Here is a 22,952-nt window from a genome sequence, read left to right on the forward strand (position 1 = left end):
ACGATTTCTAAGACGGATTAACTCTCCGTGTACGCGTTAATAGCGCAAAATATATCGTGCGTTAATTGTCCCATATTGGCCAAAATGGCAATCTTTAAGCCCCGTAATTTTACGAAAAATGATCACAGGGGAAAACTCTTTTCAAATTTGAGCGCAGGACAACAATACCTTTCGAATGATATGAAAAAATTCCGTCAAAAATGGCTAGTTAAAAAGTCGAAATTTGTCTGAAGAAAAAAAAACCCACCCCGAGCACAAATATTCCGTTACTTTCGTATCGAAAGTCGGAACAAAAATTAGTCTCTCGGAATGATGGAATAATTTTAACAAACTGCGAGAGTTGATGAGAATGAATCCATCTTATTGGATTGCACACTGAATAGCTCAGTTCGTATCACAATGATATCAATTAGCTTCAGCTCTGTGCTCCAAACAATAACAAGACTGCTCGTGTCAGAGCAAAAACCCTGAATGTTCCGACTGCCTTTTAAGCTTTATGGAGCAGTAATAACATTGAAAATTTAAATGAAATAAAACAAAATGAAATTTTTTTTTCTAAAATTTGAAATTTTTTATGAAAAGCATCCCCCCACACGCCATATAAAGTACAAAAGGATAGAATTCGCTCCTTGTAACAAATCAATTATGGCAAATAACCTTCTTTCAACCAATTTGGAACGATTTCTAAGAAGGATTAACTCTCCGCCTACGCGTTAAAAGCGCGAAATATATCGCGCGTTAATTGTCCCAAATTGTCCAAAATGGCAATCTTTAAACCCCCAAATTTTACGAAAATTGGTCACAGGTAAAATATCTTTTCAATTTTGGGCTCAAAAATAATATTCTAATGACATAAAACAATCCGCAAAATTTATAAGCGGAATCCGCAAACTGCAAAGGAATTCAGAAATTTGTTTATTATTGAACTTGCATATGCACATGCGGAATTTAAAAGCAAGGACTTAACCATTGTCAGCGGAATCCACGAACTAATATTAAAACATTGGTTAACTAAGTCGATGGATGTCACACTTTATTATTTGCAAGCAGTTTTTGGGATCATAGTTTTGGAAACACAACACCGATTAAACTCATTAGTTTAATTCGATAATTGTGTTGACATATCGCCGAATTAGGTCATTGTTTGGGATTCAGTAATTGAGATTCAGTAATTGGGATTTTGTATTTGAGATTCAGTATTTGGGAGCGTGAATTCAATTAATTTTGTTCACAGGGAGTAAATGATCTATTTAACTAATTTGAGTGAATTAGATAAAAATTACCAAAACTGAATTACAGCAGAACTAAATTTTAAGTTCGAAAACACAAATGTATAGTCCCGAAAATGTTGCCTTATGAAACTATGCTCTGGTTTTGCATTTTGAAAATATTTCAAAATGGTTGACTTAAAATGTTTTAATTTTAATTGAATGGCTTAAAATGAACTGATGAATAAGTTTACAGGAAAGTTTATAGGAATACGGATTCCGCAACAGCTCAATTCAACTATACACATGTCTAATTATTTGTTTGTGGGTTCCATAAAATGTTCTGGATTCCGCAAAAACAGTTGCGGATTCCGCAATATTGCCTATTTTTGGAGCGATTTTGAACGGTGCAGTGTTTTAGGTATATGTTTGTGAGTCCAAAACAGCAAAGAATATCAAAGAAATGATGCACTGTTGCGGATTCCGCGACAAATCTGATTTGGACCTGTTTGCGGAATCCGCTTACAATGCACAGAATGCACAGTTTGGCCTCGTAATGGTTAATTATGGCCTCGTAATGGTAATGGTTTAATAATAGACCTTCATAACTTCGCAAAAAATGACCACAAGTTAGTTTGAGCTGAGACAACAATTTTTTTGATTGATTTAAAAAAAACTCCGTAAACACGTTCTAGTTAAAAATTCGACGCTTGTCTGGTGAAAAAAGCCAACTAGAGCACAGCTATTCCGTCACTTTTTTGTTTTTTTTTGTAAAGTAAGACGTCTTGACAATATTTGCTTTCTAAAAACTTTAAAAAACCCAGCTCAAAAATTAAACTTTTCCCCAGAGCAGTAAGGACTTCAGACTATTTTTGATAGAGATGATTTTGAGGCATGTTAACCGGCTAGAAGACAGCTGTTGTAATTTTTTGACTGAATTTTTTCTGATTTCCTTCAAATCTGAAAAAGTGGTAATTTTTTGGGATCAGTTTAGTTGATTAATTTAGATATAAATTATATTTTGACATTCAATCAATCTTGTTCATTTAAAGTTTATTATTTTCCCCTAGATCAAACCAACAAACGGAGCCATTCAAAATGATAATACGAGGGTAAATTAATCTTTTCAAAGAGTCCGTTCCGCGACTTGATACAAAGACTCCAGTTAACAGTTTTAAAATTGAATTTTAAATTTCACAATATTGTAGATAAATCCTGCAAGATTAATTTCAACCAGACCAGAGGTCATAAATCTAATGACTTCTTAACTGGGTTGCTTAAGCTGCTGTGAAGATCTTAGTAAGATATAGCAGATATCTAGACTTGATCAAAGTTGAAAAACTCAAAATCACACTGGTTCAATAATTCACCCTTTGAACTTAAACTGTCTGAAATGATTTCATATTTTATATGCAACTTTTACTGCACTGCATAGAGACAATTGAGATTTATAACCGGAAAACTTTTTGATGTCTAAAATTTATGGCGCTAAGGTTTCTGTAAGTCATATAAAAATGGGTTTTCTTTTTGTGAATAACAGCGAATGCACAATATATTGTTGTGGCCAGCCTCAAAGTGCTGGATGCTTAGGCTGGCATGCTGGCAACTGTTTTCGGATTTCATCTCGTAAGATGCAATATGTCAGCATGTAACATTTCGTGAAACATTAAGGACGCATACAGTTAAGTTCATGCAGTCTGTTTCACCACTCCTGTGCTGAACTAACCTACCCCGTCGCCCTATTGCAGAAGAGGAGTTTTTTCCCATTAAGTGTAACATTTGCATGTGTTTAACCATTCAATTAGTCATTTGAAATATTGGATATATTTAACCAACACCCCCCCCCCCCCCCCCCGCTTCCCACTGTAGCGCTTATAGTAAAAATTATTCAACCTCCGTCCCAAAGGACTAACTGAATTGTTAAACACATGCAAACACTGTATCTAAAGACGAAACTCCCGCTTTTCATAATGCATGCCTCGATTTCTAGCAATAACTAGATTGATATGGACTAGTTTTGAAGCTAATTAGTTTAACATGTTCTGTTAGTCTAAGTCACTGGGCGTGCCGTCTTGTGCGGTGATTGTGATGAGTAAATAAGTTAATTTGAAAAGATTTTTCTGACATATATGGTGCACTTCAAAACAGGTGGTCCCAATGGCCTTCTTGTCTCTTTACATACCACCAAACAATCCTTTGATGTCCCTCTTATAGTCCACATACAACACAAAAAAGACACACCAAAAAGACGCGGTCATTTTAACATTTGACAAATGAGACAAGTTGTCCGTTCCTGACGAAGTCCATCTTAATAACATCTTTAAATGACAATAAAATTCAAAGAACAATGCAGCGTGCGGAACTGTTTTGAATAAAAACAAGACTGCTCGTATCAAGGCGAAGCCCTGAATGTTCCGGCTGCATTTTAAGGTTTTATGGAGCAGTAGTAACATAAAAGAAAAAACAAAATGAAAACTTTTTTTTCTAAAATTTGAAATTTTTTAAATGAAAATCATCCCCCCACACGCCATCTAAAGTACAAAAGGATATCTTTCGCTCCTTGTAACAAATCAATTATGGCAAATAAGCTATTTTCAACCAATTTGGAACAATTTCTAAGACGGATTAACTCTCCGCTATATCTCGCGGAATATATCGCGCGTTAATTGTCCCAAATTGGCAAAAATGGCTATCGTTATACCCCAGTAACTTTACAAAAAATGATTACATGTGAAATATTTTTTCAAATTTGAGCTCAGAACAACAATACTTTTTGAATGATATAAAAAAATTCCGTCAAAAATGGCTAGTTAAAAAGTCGAAAGTTGTCTGAAGAAAAAAAAACCCACCCCAGGCAGAAATATTCCGTTACTTTCGTATCGAAAGTCGGAACAATAATCTACAAGTGGTTAGTTTTTTTTGAAGACTTTGAGGTCTTTATCCATACATTTAATTTAGAACGTTTTGTAAAGAGAGTATGGGAAGAAAAAAGGAAGCTCAAGTAAATTTGACATATGATGGTTTGCGTGAAATGGTATCAAAAATGGATGAAGTGATTGTGCGATTGCCTTGTTTTAACTGTATGCTAATCTTAATTGATTCAACAGTTAGTTCTTGTTTTGAACTTGACTTATTGTTCCGACTTTCGATACGAAAGTAACGGAATATTTGTGCTCGGGGTGGTTTTTTTTTTTCTTCAGACAAATTTCGACTTTTTAACTAGCAATTTTTGACGCAATTTTTTTTATATCATTCAAAAGCTATTGTTGTCCTGAGCTTGAATTTGAAAAGATATTTCACCTGTGATGGTTTTTCGTAAAGTAATGGGGGTTTAAAGATTGCCATTTTGGCCAATTTGGGACAATTAACGCGCGATAAATTCCGCGCTATTAACGCGTAAGCGAGATTTAATCCGTCTTAGAAATCGTTCCAAATTGGTTCAAGGAAGCTTATATGCCATAATTGATTTGTTAATAGGCGCAAAACCTATCATTTTGTACTTAATGTGACGTGTGGGGGGATGTTTTTACATAAAATCTCAAATTTTTTATGTTTTTTATTACTTTGAAATTTTTCATCTTATTAATGCTCCATAGACCTTAAAAGGCAGTCGGAACTTTCAGGGCTTCGTCCTGATACGAGCAGTCTTGTTCATTCTCTCCGACAAAGAAAACGTCACTCGCACTTTTTGATGTTATAAGTTTGAGATTAATTTACTAATTGGTTTATTCTTTTAATTCGTAGTAAATAAATAGAGTTTGTTGTTACCAAGGAACAATTTATCATGGCGCAGTCAAATATTAATAAGTTAAACATGAGAGGAAAACCTTGAATAAATTTACAGTAAATTGATCTATTCTCTGGGAAAATTGTAGTGATCTTTTTTATGTAACCGTGATTGCGAAAGTCAATACTGATATAGACAATCTATCCATCCCGATCGAAAGATATCATTTATAACCTCAAATTCTCGAGACGGATGATGAGAAAGAACAAGAAAAACTATCAAAATTATATAATAAAGCGATCGAACAGAAAAGATTCGAAGACGAAAAAAAAACATCTCAATCGAATCGGAAAATAAACGCTTTAAAAAATGAAGGTTGAAATCTTGCACTCGGAAATGTAAATAAAAGAACCGTTGGCCAAATATTCGCGAAAAGAAAAATCGTACGGAATTCATTCAGCAACAAGCTTTGTGAGAAAATTGAATACTACCTTCAAAAAACAAGATGCTGAACCGTGAACAATGAAGCAAAAAATCACTCGAGCAGTTCTGGGGAGCTAACGGGGAAATGGCAAAGAAATGAGCAGAAACCAGCCACAGGGATGACAAATAGATTAGAGAAATAGCAAGACTGCTCGTATCAGGGCGAAGCCCAGAACTTTCCGACTGCCTTTTAAGTTTTATGGAGCAGTAATAACATTAAAAAATTAAATGTAATAAAAGAATATGAAATTTTTCTTTCTGAAATTTAATTTTTTTTTATGAAAATCATCCCTCCACACGCTATATTAAGTACAAAAAGGTAGACTTCGCTCCTTATAGCAAATCAATTATGGCAAAAAGCTTCTTTCAACCAATTTGGAACGATTTCTATGATGGATTTACTCTCCGCTTACACGTTAATAGCGCTAATTGGCGTTAATTGTCCCAAATTGGTCAAAATGGCAATCTTTAAACCCCCAAAACTTTTTGAAAAACGATCACAGGTGAAACATCGAATCAAATTTAAGCTCAGGACAACAATATTTTTTGAATGAAAAAAAAAAAATTCTGTCGAAACGGCTAGTTAATAAGTCGAAATTTGTCTGAAGAAAAAAAAACCCACCCGAGCAGAAATATTCCGTTACTTTCGTATCGAAAGTCAGAACAATAGTTCACAGAACGTAATTCGAATCGTATGACGTAATCGAAATAGTTTTCATAGATTCCATAAAATTCTGGTTGTTGGACAAAAAACTGCATGAAGATTATACACATCTCTCGTTAATTCTGGACAAAGTTTCGTTTTTGAACCTATCTTTTTTTATCAAAAATTTAAATCGTTTTTTGGCTATATAAATTCACTTCAAGTTCTTCGAAAGAAAAAATTTTGACCTTTGGCTTCAAGTTTGGGGATAGAAAACTGAATGGATTTCAAAAACAGTTAAACACGCCTCTTGATGCTTCTGGAAAAAAATCAGGTTCGGGTATCATAAAAATCATACCAAAAATGAAACTGGGAGCACAAATTCGAATCTTAAACAGTCTTTAAGCAAGATCACTTCAATGCATTCGACACAAAGTATTTTGTCCATCTGCATCAAATTTTAGCGTTTTGGATAGAAAAACCGAATAAAACTTTCCGTCAAAAATTGTTCTTTGAGTGTTTTCCTGCTACAGCTGTGCAATTGTTAGAGCAAAAAGTGGAAACTAATCAATTTTTGTTTTTTTAGGCAACATTTGAGGCAGCATAAACTCAAAAATTACCAAGCTTAGGGCATAGTGTGTGATACGGAAGTTGTTCGTTTAAGAAACAAGAACCCCCAAATGGGATGATGGGATGTTTTCAAAAGATCTACTGATTTAGAGAAAAGAAGTTTCACAAGCACGTGAATTTGACAAGCTGCAAGAAACCAGTTTGCATAAGCAATGATTAGTTTTTTGTACTTCTTTCAATACTTTTTGGCTACGATGCAAAAGTTGTAGGGACCTATTACAATGAAACTGAAGGAAAAATTTCTAGCAAACTAAAATAATCCATTGGACAAAATTTTTACCAAAACGTGCAGAACCAATAAAAATTTTAGCTTGGATTCGTTGTAGTTTGCCCCAGTTTTTTTGAACGTGGTAAATTATGTTTGAGCTCAAACTTTTTTTGCGATGTCTATCTAAAAATTAGGTGAAAGATGTGTTAAGACGACAAAATTTCGACATTATTTTAACACGGCAAAAACATTTGGGAAATTAAAAGGACATATTATTGTGTAGAATGGCTTCAATTGCATCAGAATAATTTTTAATTGAGCTATCGAAGCTTATATTTGAGCTCAGATTAGGTTTGAAGTCAAAGCAACTTTCTAGATAATGCAATTCTTTTTCAAATTGTATGCATGTAAATTGTATTGAAGGGACTTTGAAAAAGTTTCTCTCCCAATGTTGATGTTTTTCTTTCGTTCAAAAAGTATGAAAAAAAATCTTGCTAAGAGTTTCACCAGCTTTAATTTGATAACTTTTTAGGAAACAAGGAGAATAATTCTTGTCTGATTGTTTTGTAGTCAGGAAATCGTTTCACCCTATTTACCTACTAAAGCTATTAGAACTTTTATAAGCGCAAAGTTTGGGAAGCATGTTCTCAGTAATACAAAAGTAATGACCTACTTAAATAAACGCTTTATATCCTGTAAGCAGCGTTTATCTGTTTTTCTGAAAAATCGTTAACTAAGATGTCTAACTTCTCTTTCGAGTTTTCAAAATGTTTTTCGTTAATTTCCAGCCGGCGCTTTTTGATTTTGTTTTTCAAATGTTATCCATTAGTCTTTTGTCACCACACTCCATAAAAGGTTTTGACTTAATTGTGAGTGGGTGGGTATGTTTTTTTTTCCAGAAAAGCTCAGATTAATCTTCAAAATTTTTCTGGAAAACCTTGAAAATAAAATCTCGCATCTTCGCAAATCGTCAAAAAAAATTAGAAAAAAATCTTTGTTATCTATTTTCTTCCAGATTTTTTGATTTTTTTAAAGAAACTTTGATATTTTCTAAGATTCTTTGGCAATCACTTGCCAAGACAGCCAAGATTTTCTGTAAGATTTAACCAAGATTCTTCAAGATTTTTCAAAGATATCAAAGGTTGATGGACTTGGGTTAGAATGCTATGATTCTTTGGCAATCACTTGCCAAGACAGCCAAGATTTTCTGTAAGATTTAACCAAGATTCTTCAAGACTTTTCAAAGATATCAAAGGTTGATGGACTTGGGTTAGAATGCTATGATCTGCTCAGCCCACATGGACAGTACCCGAATAGAAACTCTACTTTAAAATCCAGATGACTCAGGTAGAATTTCAAGATGACTGTTCCTGAGCTCCTTCTTTGTTTTTTTTTCGATCCTAGTTGATTATGATATGCTTGGACTAGCCTTTTGAGTTTGGTTGAATTAGGTCTCATTTCATCCAGATTTTCAAAAGGGATAAAACATCAAAAATATGTGGCCAACATTTTTCAGTTGGATGGAAATTCAAGTGTCTAACGAATCATATATTGGCAGACAAAAATAAACTCGGATGAAGTCTTTTTACAGGTTCTTTTGTTCAGAAAAAATTCGTCCAGGCCTATTTGAGTGGTTTAACCTACTCCTAACACGAAAGCAAAAAAAAACGAATGAACACTTGTAAGACAGTCTTGACTAAGCAATTTAAGAGGACAAAAAGATTTAATCATATTTCATTGATCAGATTTATATCACAATACATCAAAGTTGATCACAATATCGGTCACGCAAGCACATCAAAGAGTCGAATATTTGCTTGACTCACATATCCATTCTTGTATTGAAACTAAAAAAAACAGCAGTAATTTTGATTAAAATATGACACCATGTTTGAAAAAAAAGAAGCAAAAAAAAAGTTGACGCAATAAGCAAACCTACAGTTTTCTGTATCCGATTAACATTCCTCTCTTTCTACAAAATGTTTGCATATGTATATCATGTCCCATCGGGTTCCATAGACTCCTTTCTGACAACTTCCTCCAAATACTACATCCACGTGGCCTCCTTTTCGTTTCCATGTTTGATCAAGAGCTCCCTCTTTCCCATTTTAGAATTTCAACTGCGGCCATAATAATATTTTGAAAAGCTTAAGACAATCTTCAGAGTAACACTCTTTTACAATTATAAATTTCTGCCTTTTCGGATAGTAATTAAGAAAAATATTTAAAAACTAGATCTACTTCACAAAGGCATGCAAAAAATCAGATTTGGATTTTAAAAAAGCTTGAAACGTTTTAAACATGTTTTAAGCAAAAAAATTTCTACCTTTAGAAAATTGTGCACTTCCATGCACGTGTTTCATCAAAGGCTGATTTTTCGAAGTCAAATTTGCAAATCTTCGTGTTTTCTTTTCAAATACACTCTGTTGATACACTCTGCCGATCTTCGAGAAATTCACGGCTCTTTAATCCTCCGCCCCCCCCCACCCCCCCCCCCCACCCGCAAAATTTTACAAGTAACATCTTTTTTCACATTGTTTGATATTGTTATGAAAATTGACATAAGGACTAATTAGATTATGACAAACATATTTGGACTTCATATTTAAAAATTCACTCTTTTTGTGCCTCTACTTCGGAAATTCAATTATCAAGATTGGCATTTGGTTCTCAAAAAAATCAACTAGTTTGGTTTGCTGAGGCCAAAGAAGTACCCTTTCCAAAACTGACATCTCTGCAATTAGTGTATTGTAGACACTAAATACATACGTCTCAAGAATTTACTCAGTTAAATTAGTGCTTACTTACATTAGCTTACATTAGCTCCGTCCACTGAACGAACGGACTCGAGGGTCAATGCACGAAACGAAGCGAGCGAGCGGGTGATGATAGAGAAACCGGAGGGGGAGCAGAATGAGGCGAGTAAAAAGGCGGAAACGGGAAAATGGAACGAGAACGAAGGCGACATACCGGAGGAAGCTCCGGAAGCAATGCCGGCGGCGGGCGGGAAGAAAAAAAGCGGACGGCGAAACAACGACTGGTCTCTTATTCGAGCCAAGTCTCGGAAAGTGACACGGCATCTAGAAAATCAAGCAGGAAAAGAACGGCGGTGACGAAGATGGGCGGGGTCATGATTGACCACATAACACGAGGAGTCGTTAAAGAAAAAGAAGATGAGTAAGAGGAACAATCAGAGTACGTTAAAACTTCAGCAGTGAACGAAAACTTAGCCGGTTCTCAATAGTGTCTTAAGCTCAGCGACTTACGCTTTCTACGTTCGGCCGGTCCGAGCTAAGCTTTATGTTTAAAAACTTTTCCTTTGAAAACTTAACTTTATCCAAACCATGACCAGTGCAGTTTATTTATTGTTCCGACTTTTGATGCGAAAGTAACGGAATATTTGGGCTCGAGGTGGGTTTTTTTTTCTTCAGACAAATTTCGACTTTTTAACTAGCCATTTTTGACAGAATTCTTTTTTCGAAAAGTTTTGTTGCCCTGAGATTAAATTTGAATGGATATTTTACCTGTGATCATTTTTCGCAAAGTTATGAGGGTTTAAAGATTGCCATTTTGGCCATTTTGACCAATTTGGGACAATTAACGCGCAATATAATTCGCGCTATTAACGCGTAAGCGGAGATTTAATCCGTCTTATAAATCGTTCCAAATTGGCTGAAAGAAAGATATTTACCATAATTGATTTGTTACAATGAGCGAAATCCATTCTTTTGTACTTTATATGGCGTGTGGGGGGATGGTTTCATTTTAAAAAATTCAAATTTTAGAGAAAAAAAATTCATTTTGTTTTATTACATTTAATTTTTTAATGTTATTACTGCTCCATAAACGTTAAAAGGCAGTCGGAACATTCAGGGCTTCGCCCTGATACGAGCAGTCTTGTTTATTTTACAAGAGGGTATGTCATAGATAAATCAGTTATCTAAGTCTATTTATTTCATGATAGTTCCTTTTGTCAATCATTTCATTTCACTTCTACAGTAGACGCCTTGGCAGGTGCTTGGCCTTCGGATTGTTTGACACCTTCTGATTTCACCTAAAACATTGTCTCGTTTGATCTTACTTAACTCAGTTGTCTATTTATCTATTCTCTTAATTCAAGTATCGAATTAGCATTTTCAACAGACTTTCGAAGAAAGTGAGGAATACATGCTCGGGGTAGTCTTTTTCACCAAACCGGTTTCCAAAAGAGTATTTGCTCACTCAAGGGATTGCTCTCAAGACCCATCCAAACTGAATTGTAGCAATAACTAATTGATCTTATTAATTCCATGCGCGACCCAAATTTTAAAACTTGTAATTTGGTGTTATCAGCCTTAATTTCATCTTTTATCAAATTTCATTTTCCAAAAACTATTCGAGACTAGTTAGTGCAGTGCAGTGATAACATTCAAGGCTTTGCCCTGATGCGGGCAGTCTTGGTCATTAAGGCTTCCATCGCTATAAAACTTCACTTGTAAAACGGGGAAACTATTATATAAAAACTATTAAAAACATCTAAATTTCCAACCATCCAAGAACTGAACCCAATTAAGTCGCAAAAGTTTATGACATGCAAATTTTAGAAATATAATTGCATCAAACAAAGCAGCTACTGTTTTACGTGATATATTATAAGAAAACGTTGAAAAACGTAAGGGTATCCATATGCTTTGCAAACAGCTCAAAACAAACAGCTCAAACTAGAGCCGAATTTTCAATTGAAAGTTATTTTTTTGCCAAAATATTTCCATTTTTGTCAATGTAGGTCTAGAATGCAACTGACTGCAGTAATTGCATAAGTCTCAGGTAAATTATTAGACGTACGAACTAGAAACGAATAGCTAACACGGATATATTAAAAACTTTTTTGCCACTGAAATATATTTCCTATTCTCCGTAATTGAAAAAGTTCTCAGATTTATGTTAACTAGCAGAAAGCTCTATTTTGTACTACTATGCAGCAATATCATCTTTGCTCCCCTGCAATGTGGTTGAAATCTGAAATGCATTGAGATAAACAAATATAAATAAAACTTTCTGAGGTTGCTCAGAAAAAATTATCAACAGTCAGACCAGATCAATTTTCTAAAACGTGTTCTCAGAAAATGCGGATACGCGTCCCGCAGAAAAAAACATGCGTTGCGCAGAAAAAAAAAATTACATCCGTAATAAGATACTATGCTATAAGTAATTTGAACACCCTCCAAGAGTAGATAGTGGTAGAAAGTGACAAATAGTAGTATTTAAAAATTCGTAGAGTGCAACTATTTGCCCAAATTGACTCAAAATTAGCAACAGAGTTCATCAATGGAAGTGGTCCAATTCTTCAAGTGGAGTTGAAGCGCATAGGGCACTGAGACCTATCAAAATCTAGTTCTAGACCTATCAAAATCTAGTTCTAGACCTATCAAAATCTATGAGTACAAGGATCACAGAGGATTTTAACATCAGGCTTGTTTTTGATCTGTTCTGTTCTGTACGTGGGACGAGTCCAAGTTCCTGAATTTTACGATCAAGTGTATTAAGAATCTTGAAAGCTTGTGTTTGATCCCCCATAATAATTGAAAACGTCTAATTGTTAGTTGGTGCAAAATATCGTCTCGTGCGAATCGTCGCCTGTTCAAAAAGTGCAAATTGTCGCTTTAGACCAATTGTCATTTTTGATGAGTTGTTGCCTCACAAGTTTTTTTTTATTTTAACCACCTCAAGGAAAAGTCGTAGAGGCTCAAGTGTGGCATCATAATTTTGAAGCCTTATTAGTCGTAGTTTGGATCGTTTTTTTTTTCAAAAGTCTCAGAGTCTTGAAAAACTTGTCTGAGTATTTTCGATTTTCATACTAAATGCTACATACTACTTCTCATTTTCAATTCTACTCAGCCAATAGTTACGCTATATATTAAAGTAAAGTTTCTTTCAATTATGCTTACCGCTCTTCCTGGCTTTTTCGCCTATATCAACAATCGAGTGTTCTAGAAAAAAAATTAACAGGCAAGTTAGATACAAAATTTTCGAAAATAATATTTGAACTTTCCCGTCGATTTTAGAAAATAATCTATATTTATGAACTTTTTTCTTAAAACAGTTTGGTGGAAACATTCTGCGCTACTTGCAGGGCAACCGGTTCTCCTTGTTTGAAATTGTTGTTGTTTGTTTTTCAGGGGACCCTGTTGCAGTTAATGTGACTATGAACATAGACAGCATTGGACCCATATCAGAAGTGAACATGGTAAGACTCCCTTCAATGTTAATATATACATGCACTTGCCAGTCGAGGAAGGGGTCACACTGGTGGAATACCAAATGAACATGCAAACACAGTTAAGCGATTGCAGTCCAAGCTAACCCTTCCAAACAGAACTTGGAACAAGTTTCTTTGAACAGGCGAGAAAATTTTTCTGAGCTTTCGGGTATTCAGTCAATTTTCTTGCTATTTTTTTCCAGTTTCTAGCAATATTGTAGATTTTACTTCATACAATCTGAGATGTTGAGAATCTCTTGCATAATTTCCAGTACCACTGTATCAATTGTTCTGCGCTTGTCATCAAAAAATTCAGACACATTTGACAGAATAATGGCCCCAAAATGGTAGCTTGAAGTTTATTAAAAATCTGTATTGCGTCAGATGCAAATTAATATTTGTTTGTCACTTCTGTCTGCTCTGCTGGAAATGAATTCAATCTTTTTGAGCCGTAAAAGCAATTAGCAGGCCTGGATTGCTGGATGTTTTTTTATGAAAAAAGCGGTCTCACAAAAAACTAAGTCGGTCTGAAGTGGACAGGAAATTTGGAGGGCGATCTACTTCTTAGCTGCGATGAATTTGGTTTCAACAAATTAGCCACGCGTCAATATTAATAATTTCTCTGCGCTGATTTTGTTCTGTCAGATCATGCTTAATTAATCTGACTTTTGAAGAAAGTGACGGAATATTTGCGTTTTTTTTGTCGCAATGCAAACTTTGACTTTTGAGCAATCTGTTTTGTTTGGCACATTTTTTGACCATCTGGAGGATATTGATGTCCAAAGCACAGAATAATTAAGAAAAGTCACCAGTGACCCTATTTTTATAAATATTGGGTGTGGAATGTAGGAAAATACTGACCACTACCGAGTTGACCAAAAGACGCCATCTCAGAATATTGTAAGGTATAAGATTTTCTCAAAAAAAAACGATTTGCATTTTTTTTAAATGTGTTAAAAGTACAATACAGAAACGTCATACAATTTCACTATGAGCCAAATGAGATGACCGAAGGAAGTTCAACTTGCACGCCCACATGTTACAAACAGCTATTAGTTGATGAATTATGATGTTTTTTTTTGAAACATATCTACGGCCCACACAAAACTCTTCAAAAGCTGTATTACAAAATTCATCCACATTCATCTTTATTTGAGGAAAAATAATTTTCACCCGCTAAATATGAACAAGACTGCTCGTATCAGGGCGAAGCCCTGAATGTTCCGACTGCTTTTGAAGGTTTATGGAGCAGCAGTAATAACATAAAAACATTATATGAAATAAAATAAAAATGAAATAAAAAAAAAATTTTCCTAAAATTTGAAATTTTTAATGAAAATCATCCCCCCACACGCCATATAAAGTACAAACAGATAAATTTCGTTCCTTGTAACACATCAATTATGGCAAATAAGCTTCGTTCAACCATTTTGGAACGATTTATAAGACGGATTAAATCTCCGCTTACGCGTTAATAGCGCGAATTATATCGCGCGTTAATTGTCCCAAATTGGTCAAAATGGCAATCTTTAAACCCTCATAACTTTACGAAAAATGATTACAGGTGAAATATCTTTTCAAATTTAAGCTCAGGACAACAATACCTTTTGAATGATAAAAAAAAATTCTGTCAAAAATGGCTAGTTAAAAAGTCGAAATTTGTCTGAAGAAAAAAAAACCCACCCCGAGCACAAATATTCCGTTACTTTCGTATCGAAAGTCGGAACAATAACTAAGACAATTGTTGAAACAAGAGTCAAAATTATACTCTAGGAATTTTAATGATGAACAAAATGAAATTACGGAATGAAGGATCTTTCAATTGTTTTTGTTTTTTGTCTGGACAAGTTGCGCTCTTAGATTTTTTCTACAACAAAACTTGTAAAAAGAGAATATTGTAGAAATAACAATGCGAAGTTCTATGATAAAACTGATCTTTACAAGATTGTCAATCCGGGTTTTAATTGAAATTAGTTGTATTTATGCCAATTTGATTTAAAGCCCAGGTTGAACATCTTGTAAAAGTTACGCTTGTCATAGAACTTTGCATTGATATTTTACCAGGGGCGGATTTAGGGGGGGCGGGGGTTGCGGACGCCTTTTTTCAGGAATTTGACCCCCTGCCGACCCAAAGGGTTCCCCCTTTGGTACTTTTTAAGAAATCCATTTTTGGTCCACCGACCCTAAAATTTTTCTAAAGGCGCCTTTGGCGCCAATATATTCTATTTATGAGGGGGGAGCGCGCGCCGAAAAAACGCAATTTTTTGGTCAAAATTTTCCAAAAAGTGCCTATAAAGACCTTTTTTGGTTTGTTTTTTCAAATTTTCGCCTGCGGCGCAGAAAATGTTGCCAAAAAAGGGACTAAACCATGCTTAGGGAGAGCTCAAAAATCAATTCGGTCGACCTAAAAAAAAAATGTCGACAAAATTTTCGAAATTTTTTTTGAAAAACCGTCCCCCCCCCCTCGAGAAAATCCTAGATCCGCCCCCTGTATTTTACAATATTCCTTTTTTACAACTTTTGTTCTAGATAAGATCTTTTTTGTCCAATTAAAGCGTTGTTGTCTGATTAATTTTCCGAAACATGAAACCAGCACAAATTTAACCAGCACAAAATAAATCACCATGTACATTACATAGCGTGTGGGCGATAAATTTATAAATTAAAATTTAACAAAATGTTATTTTAGAGAAAAAAAACTGCTAAATTTTGAACAAATGTAGAGCAAAACTTTTCCACCGGCAATAATGGGTGGTCGGAAACTGCAAAGTTTTGCCCTGACGAGCAGTTTTGCAATATTTTAGTTGTTACTAGTACTTAAAATGTTTGTAAAGGTTTCCGGCATCTAAGAAACGTGAAAAAGAAAATCAATTATAATGGATTTTTGTGGTTTGAAAAGTTAAGAATATGATCGATACCCATGTGGCCCTCAAACAAAAAATTAAATTATATATAAAAAATTATAAATAAGAAATTATTTATATTCCATTTGAAATCAATTAAAATGGATTTTTATTTCCACTGTAATTTTGTTTCGCGTAGTATAAAAATTTGCAAAAATTTATTCGTTTCTCAAATAGCAACGCAAAAAGTTTGCAAAACGAGTTTACGGTCTACTCGATTTCTAAACCTAAGCTTTCTCAAACTGCATAACAACTCCCCGCCCAACAAACCCCCAGCCCCCACGGCGTCCCCAAATTTTTGCCCCTTTGCCACTTATCCCTGCCACCCTCTCCACCAGAACAACCCCCCACATTGTAATTCTTGGCCCCAACTTCCCCCTCTGAGTTTCTAAATAAAGAAAGAAAATGATTGAAAGCAACAAAGTAAAAAATGATTGAGTAACATAAAATAAGTAACAAAAATCGAACTTGCGCAGAAAGGAAGTTGAATTTGAACAACAGGTAACCAACTTTAGTTTAAAACGTGCAAACTACTTTATGTGCGCTGAGTTTGCATCTCATTAAAGTGGAAAAAAATCGATTGCAAGGGAGTTTCATTGTCATTATCTATAAAAAAAATCATCGATTATAATTTATCTGCTATAGATTTGAATGCTTTATTGAATATTAGCAATATGATCCATTTTTATTTGATTATAATCAATTATTTTTTCACTTTTTAAGAGCATATAACTCAATTTTAATCAACTTTTAACCATTTAAATCCATTACGGGGTAAAACTTGATTTTGTTTTGTTTGTTTTAAAATTATATCGAATTAACGGAAAAAAAACAAGACCTTATAAATTTAATCACGTCTAAAAGCCATAATAAGTTAATATAAAAGCAAAACTCGATCACTCTCCCGCGTTTTCAATAAAATTTTACCGCTATTTTTATGGCAACTTAGTTTAACTTCAAATGATCATTGGCCTTTGGCATTGGTTTTATAGAATCCTGTTCAAAACCCGCCCCCTCCCCAGAAGTTACCAGCACCCATTAAACAATTTTCTCCCTTATAAAGTAATAATTAAACGGTTAAACTCTTTATGTTTTTTTTAGCTTGAAAACGAGTCTCCCCAGCTTCTTTGCAGTAGAAAACGAGAGGGGAAATTGTTAGCAAAATCTTCACTTCCGGTTGAATATTTTAGAACTTCCGTCTGGACATATCGTTCCGGCAGTACTGGAAAGACGGACGGCTCTCTTTCAACTACAGTGAGCCAGTGACTGTGAACAGCCAGTTCCTGGATGAGATCTGGCAGCCGGACACCTACTTCCCGGACAGCTACGAGAGCCAGAGACAGACTGTGATGGTGCCGAACATACTACTCAGAATACACCCAGACGGACTAGTGCTGTACAGCGCCAGGTACAACACACACACACACACACACACATACGCAGACACACACGCAGACACACACGTGTACGACAAGCATGGAAAAACACACACATACACACATACACACACACAGACACACACACACACACACACACACACACACACACACACACACACGCAGACACACATACACACGGACCAACACGTATACAAACAAGCATGCAAAAACAGACACATGCGCTAACATACACCACGCACACGCACGCACACAAACATACGAACAAAAACACCCGCACTCACAAGCAAACATAAACACACGCAAACACAAATACACACACACGCAGACACAACACACACACACACACACACACATACATACATACACACACACCAAAAACACCCGCGCGCACGCACACACACACACATACACACACACATACACACACACACACACACACAGACACGCAGACAAACATAAACACATTATACAAAAATTCACGCACACAAACATACATACACACACACGTATACAAACAAGCATACAAAAACACACACATGTGCTAACATACACCACGTAAACGCACACAAACATACGAACAAAAACACCCGAACTCACAAGCAAACATAAACACACGCAAATACAAATACACACACACGCAGACACAACACACACACACACACACACACATACATACATACACACACACCAAAAACACCCGCGCGCACGCACACACACATAGACACACACATACACACACACACACACACACAGACACGCAGACAAACATAAACACATTATACAAAAATTCACGCACACAAACATACATACACACACACACGTATACAAACAAGCATGCAAAAACACACACATGTGCTAACATACACCACGTACACGCACACAAACATACGAACAAAAACACCCGCACTCACAAGCAAACATAAACACACGCAAACACAAATACACACACACGCAGACACAACACACACACATACATACATACACACACACCAAAAACACCCGCGCGCACGCACACACACACACACATAGACACACACATACACACACACACACAGACACGCAGACACACATAAACACATTATACAAAAATTCACGCACAAAAACATACATACACACACACGTATACAAACAAGCATGCAAAAACACACACATGTGCTAACATACACCACGTACACGCACACAAACATACGAACAAAAACACCCGCACTCACAAGCAAACATAAAGACACGCAAACACAAATACACACACACGCAGACACGAAAAACACACACACATACATACATACACACACACCAAAAACACCCGCGCACACGCACACACACACATATAGACACACACATACACACACACACAGACACGCAGACACACATAAACACATTATACAAAAATTCACGCACACAAACATTCATACACACACACGTATACAAACAAGCATGCAAAAACACACACATGTGCTAACATACACCACGTACACGCACACAAACATACGAACAAAAACACCCGCACTCACAAGCAAACATAAACACACGCAAACACAAATACACACACTTGCAGACACAACACCCACACACATACATACATACACACAAACCAAAAACACCCGCGCGCACGCACACACACACACATAGACACACACAGACACGCAGACACACATAAACACATTATACAAAAATTCACGCACACAAACATACATACACACACACGTATACAAACAAGCATGCAAAAACACACACATGTGCTAACATACACCACGTACACGCACACAAACATACGAACAAAAACACCCGAACTCACAAGCAAACATAAAGACACGCAAACACAAATACACACACACGCAGACACAACAAACACACACACACACATACATACATACATACACACACACCAAAAACACCCGCGCGCACGCACACACACACACACATAGACACACACATACACACACACACACACACACACACAGACGCAGACACACATAAACACATTATACAAAATTTCACGCACACAAACATACATACACACACACGTATACAAACAAGCATACAAAAACACACACATGTGCTAACATACACCACGTACACGCACACAAACATACGAACAAAAACACCCGCACTCACAAGCAAACATAAACACACGCAAACACAAATACACACACACGCAGACACAACACACACACACACATACATACATACATACACACACACCAAAAACACCCACGCGCACGCACACACACACACATAGACACACACATACACACACATACACAGACACGCAGACACACATAAACACATTATACAAAAATTCATGCACACAAACATACATACACACACACATATACAAACAAGCATGCAAAAACACACACATTTGCTAACATACACCACGTACACGCACACAAACATACGAACAAAAACACCCGCACTCACAAGCAAACATAAACACACGCAAACACAAATATACACACACGCAGACACAACACACACACACATACATACATACACACACCAAAAACACCCGCGCGCACGCACACACACACATCGACACACACATACACACACACACACAGACACGCAGACACACATAAACACATTATACAAAAATTCACGCACACAAACATAAATACACACACACGTATACAAACAAGCATGCAAAAACACACACATGTGCTAACATACACCACGTACACGGACACAAACATACGAACAAAAACACCCGCACTCACAAGCAAACGTAAAGACACGCAAACACAAATACACACACATGCAGACACAACAAACACACACACACACACACATACATACATACACACACACCAAAAACACCCGCGCGCACGCACACACACACACATAGACACACACATACACACACACACACACACACAGACACGCAGACACACATAAACACATTATACAAAAATTCACGCACACAAACATACATACACACACACGTATACAAACAAGCATGCAAAAACACACACATGTGCTAACATACACCACGTACACGCACACAAACATACGAACAAAAATACCCGCACTCACAAGCAAACATAAACACACGCAAACACAAATACACACACACGCAGACACAACACACATACATACATACATACACACACACACCAAAAACACCCGCGCGCACGCACACACACACACATAGACACACACATACACACACACACACACACAGACACGCAGACACACATAAACACATTATACAAAAATTCACGCACACAAACATATATACACACACACGTATACAAACAAGCATGCAAAAACACACACATGTGCTAACATACACCACGTACACGCACACAAACATACGAACAAAAACACCCGCACTCACAAGCAAACATAAACACACGCAAACACAAATACACACACACGCAGACACAACACACACACACACAGACACACACACATACATACATACACACACACCAAAAACACCCGCGCGCACGCACACACACATAGACACACACATACACACACACACACAGATACGCAGATACACATAAACACATTATACAAAAATTCACGCACACAAACATACATACACCCACACGTATACAAACAAGCATGCAAAAACACACATATGCGCTAACATACACACAAACACACAAAATCCAAAACCACACGTACAAACTCACACACATACACACACACAAACACACTCTCACAGGGACACAAAAAGGCCCACACTCACACCAAAAACATAAACACACGCACACACAAAATCACGCACGCACACCCCAAAAACAAACACACACACACGCACAAAAGCAAAAACACACACGCACACGAGTCACAAACACGCACATGCATGTATATCAAAAATACACAAACAGACACATACAAAAAACGTTCACACACACACACACACACACACACAAAAGCACACACACACACCAAAGCAAAAACACACGTACATGTTCAACAGCAGAAACTCACTCACGCACTTTCTTTTACACATACACACACAAACAAACACACGCACACACACAAACACGCGCACACACCAACAACACCCGCAAACAGACACACACACGCACACACAAAAGCGCGCATACGCCCAGATATGCACACACAAACCTCAAAAATAACAGCAAACACTCACGCACACGCAAACACACACACAAATCCACAAAAACAAGTACACACACAAACAAATATACACACACGCACACAAGCACACAAAAACGCACTCACCTCACACAGCACAGAAAACTGCGCGCGCGCAATCACACATAAACGATAAGCAAACGCACGCACACACAAACACAGACACTGCAAAAACACACGCACAAACGCACACACATGCACTCACACACACATATACACACACACGCACACGGACACAAAAAAGCCCACACTCACACTAAAAACATATGGACAGACGCACACATAAAAACACGCCCACACACATACCAAAAACACGTACAAACACGCAAATACAACAACATGCACACACAAAAAAAACACAAAAAACTCACACACACGCGCACACACACAGGCACACATATACACGAGCACACACAGGCACACACCAGAAACTCACTCAAACACTCACACACATACACACACAATCACACACAAAAACATACACACACACACCAATAAACACGCGAACATGCACACACGAAAACACGCAAACACACCAACAAAACTAGCAAAAAGACACACACTCACTCGCACACACACACAAGCACACCCGCACGCACTTACACCTACACGCACCAATTATCCACACACCAAAAGCACACACACACACACACGCACTCGCATACACATACAGGCATACACAGACGCACACACAGGCTCACACTCGCTCACGCAAAAAGACACAGGCCTACACTTACGCACACACATAAACACATACACACAAACAGACACACAAACACACACACACAAATATACATATGCACAGACGCACACACGAACACAGTCACACACAAACGCGCCAACACTCACACCAAAATTACGAAAATAAACACATACACAAAAGCACATACAGATAAAAAAGCAAACAAACACAAACCGACACACGTTTTCACATCATGCGCACACACAACAAAAATACATACACCCGCGCACATATAAAAACATTCACACGCACAAACACACAAAACACACAAACACGCAAAAATAAACACACAAAAAACACACACAGACGCACACACGCACCCATGCACGCACGTACATGAGCCCACAAACACACAAACACATCGGAAACTCACGCACATACTCACATACACACAAACACTCACACAAACATACATGGACACTCAAAGTAACACGGGCCTCCACACACACACAAACACGCACTCACACACCAGCAACACCCGCAAACACACACACACATGTAAGCACACTTGCACGCCCACGTCTACACATGCAGATCCGCACCCACACACACACACACAACTACCCAAACACCAAAAACCCTTAAAGACACACACACGCACACACATACTTACACACGCAACACACACTCACACACAAACAGACACACAAAACACAC

General features: G+C 36.8%; 1 protein-coding gene across 1 annotated transcript in view; it reads left to right on the top strand.

Annotated features, from left to right (window-relative positions):
* The window catches only part of LOC134838996 (gamma-aminobutyric acid receptor subunit pi-like), a gene marked incomplete in the record, with an annotated part of 106,408 nt that overhangs the window by 76,313 nt on the left and 7,143 nt on the right, over nucleotides 1–22,952 (top strand). Inside the window, 2 exon segments of the mRNA XM_063854371.1 lie at nucleotides 13,058–13,125; nucleotides 17,231–17,448. Coding sequence (XP_063710441.1) covers nucleotides 13,058–13,125; nucleotides 17,231–17,448 — 286 coding nt within the window.

The sequence above is a fragment of the Symsagittifera roscoffensis genome, chromosome 2 (genome assembly GCF_963678635.1).
Source record: "Symsagittifera roscoffensis chromosome 2, txSymRosc1.1, whole genome shotgun sequence".
Taxonomy (NCBI): domain Eukaryota; kingdom Metazoa; phylum Xenacoelomorpha; order Acoela; family Convolutidae; genus Symsagittifera; species Symsagittifera roscoffensis.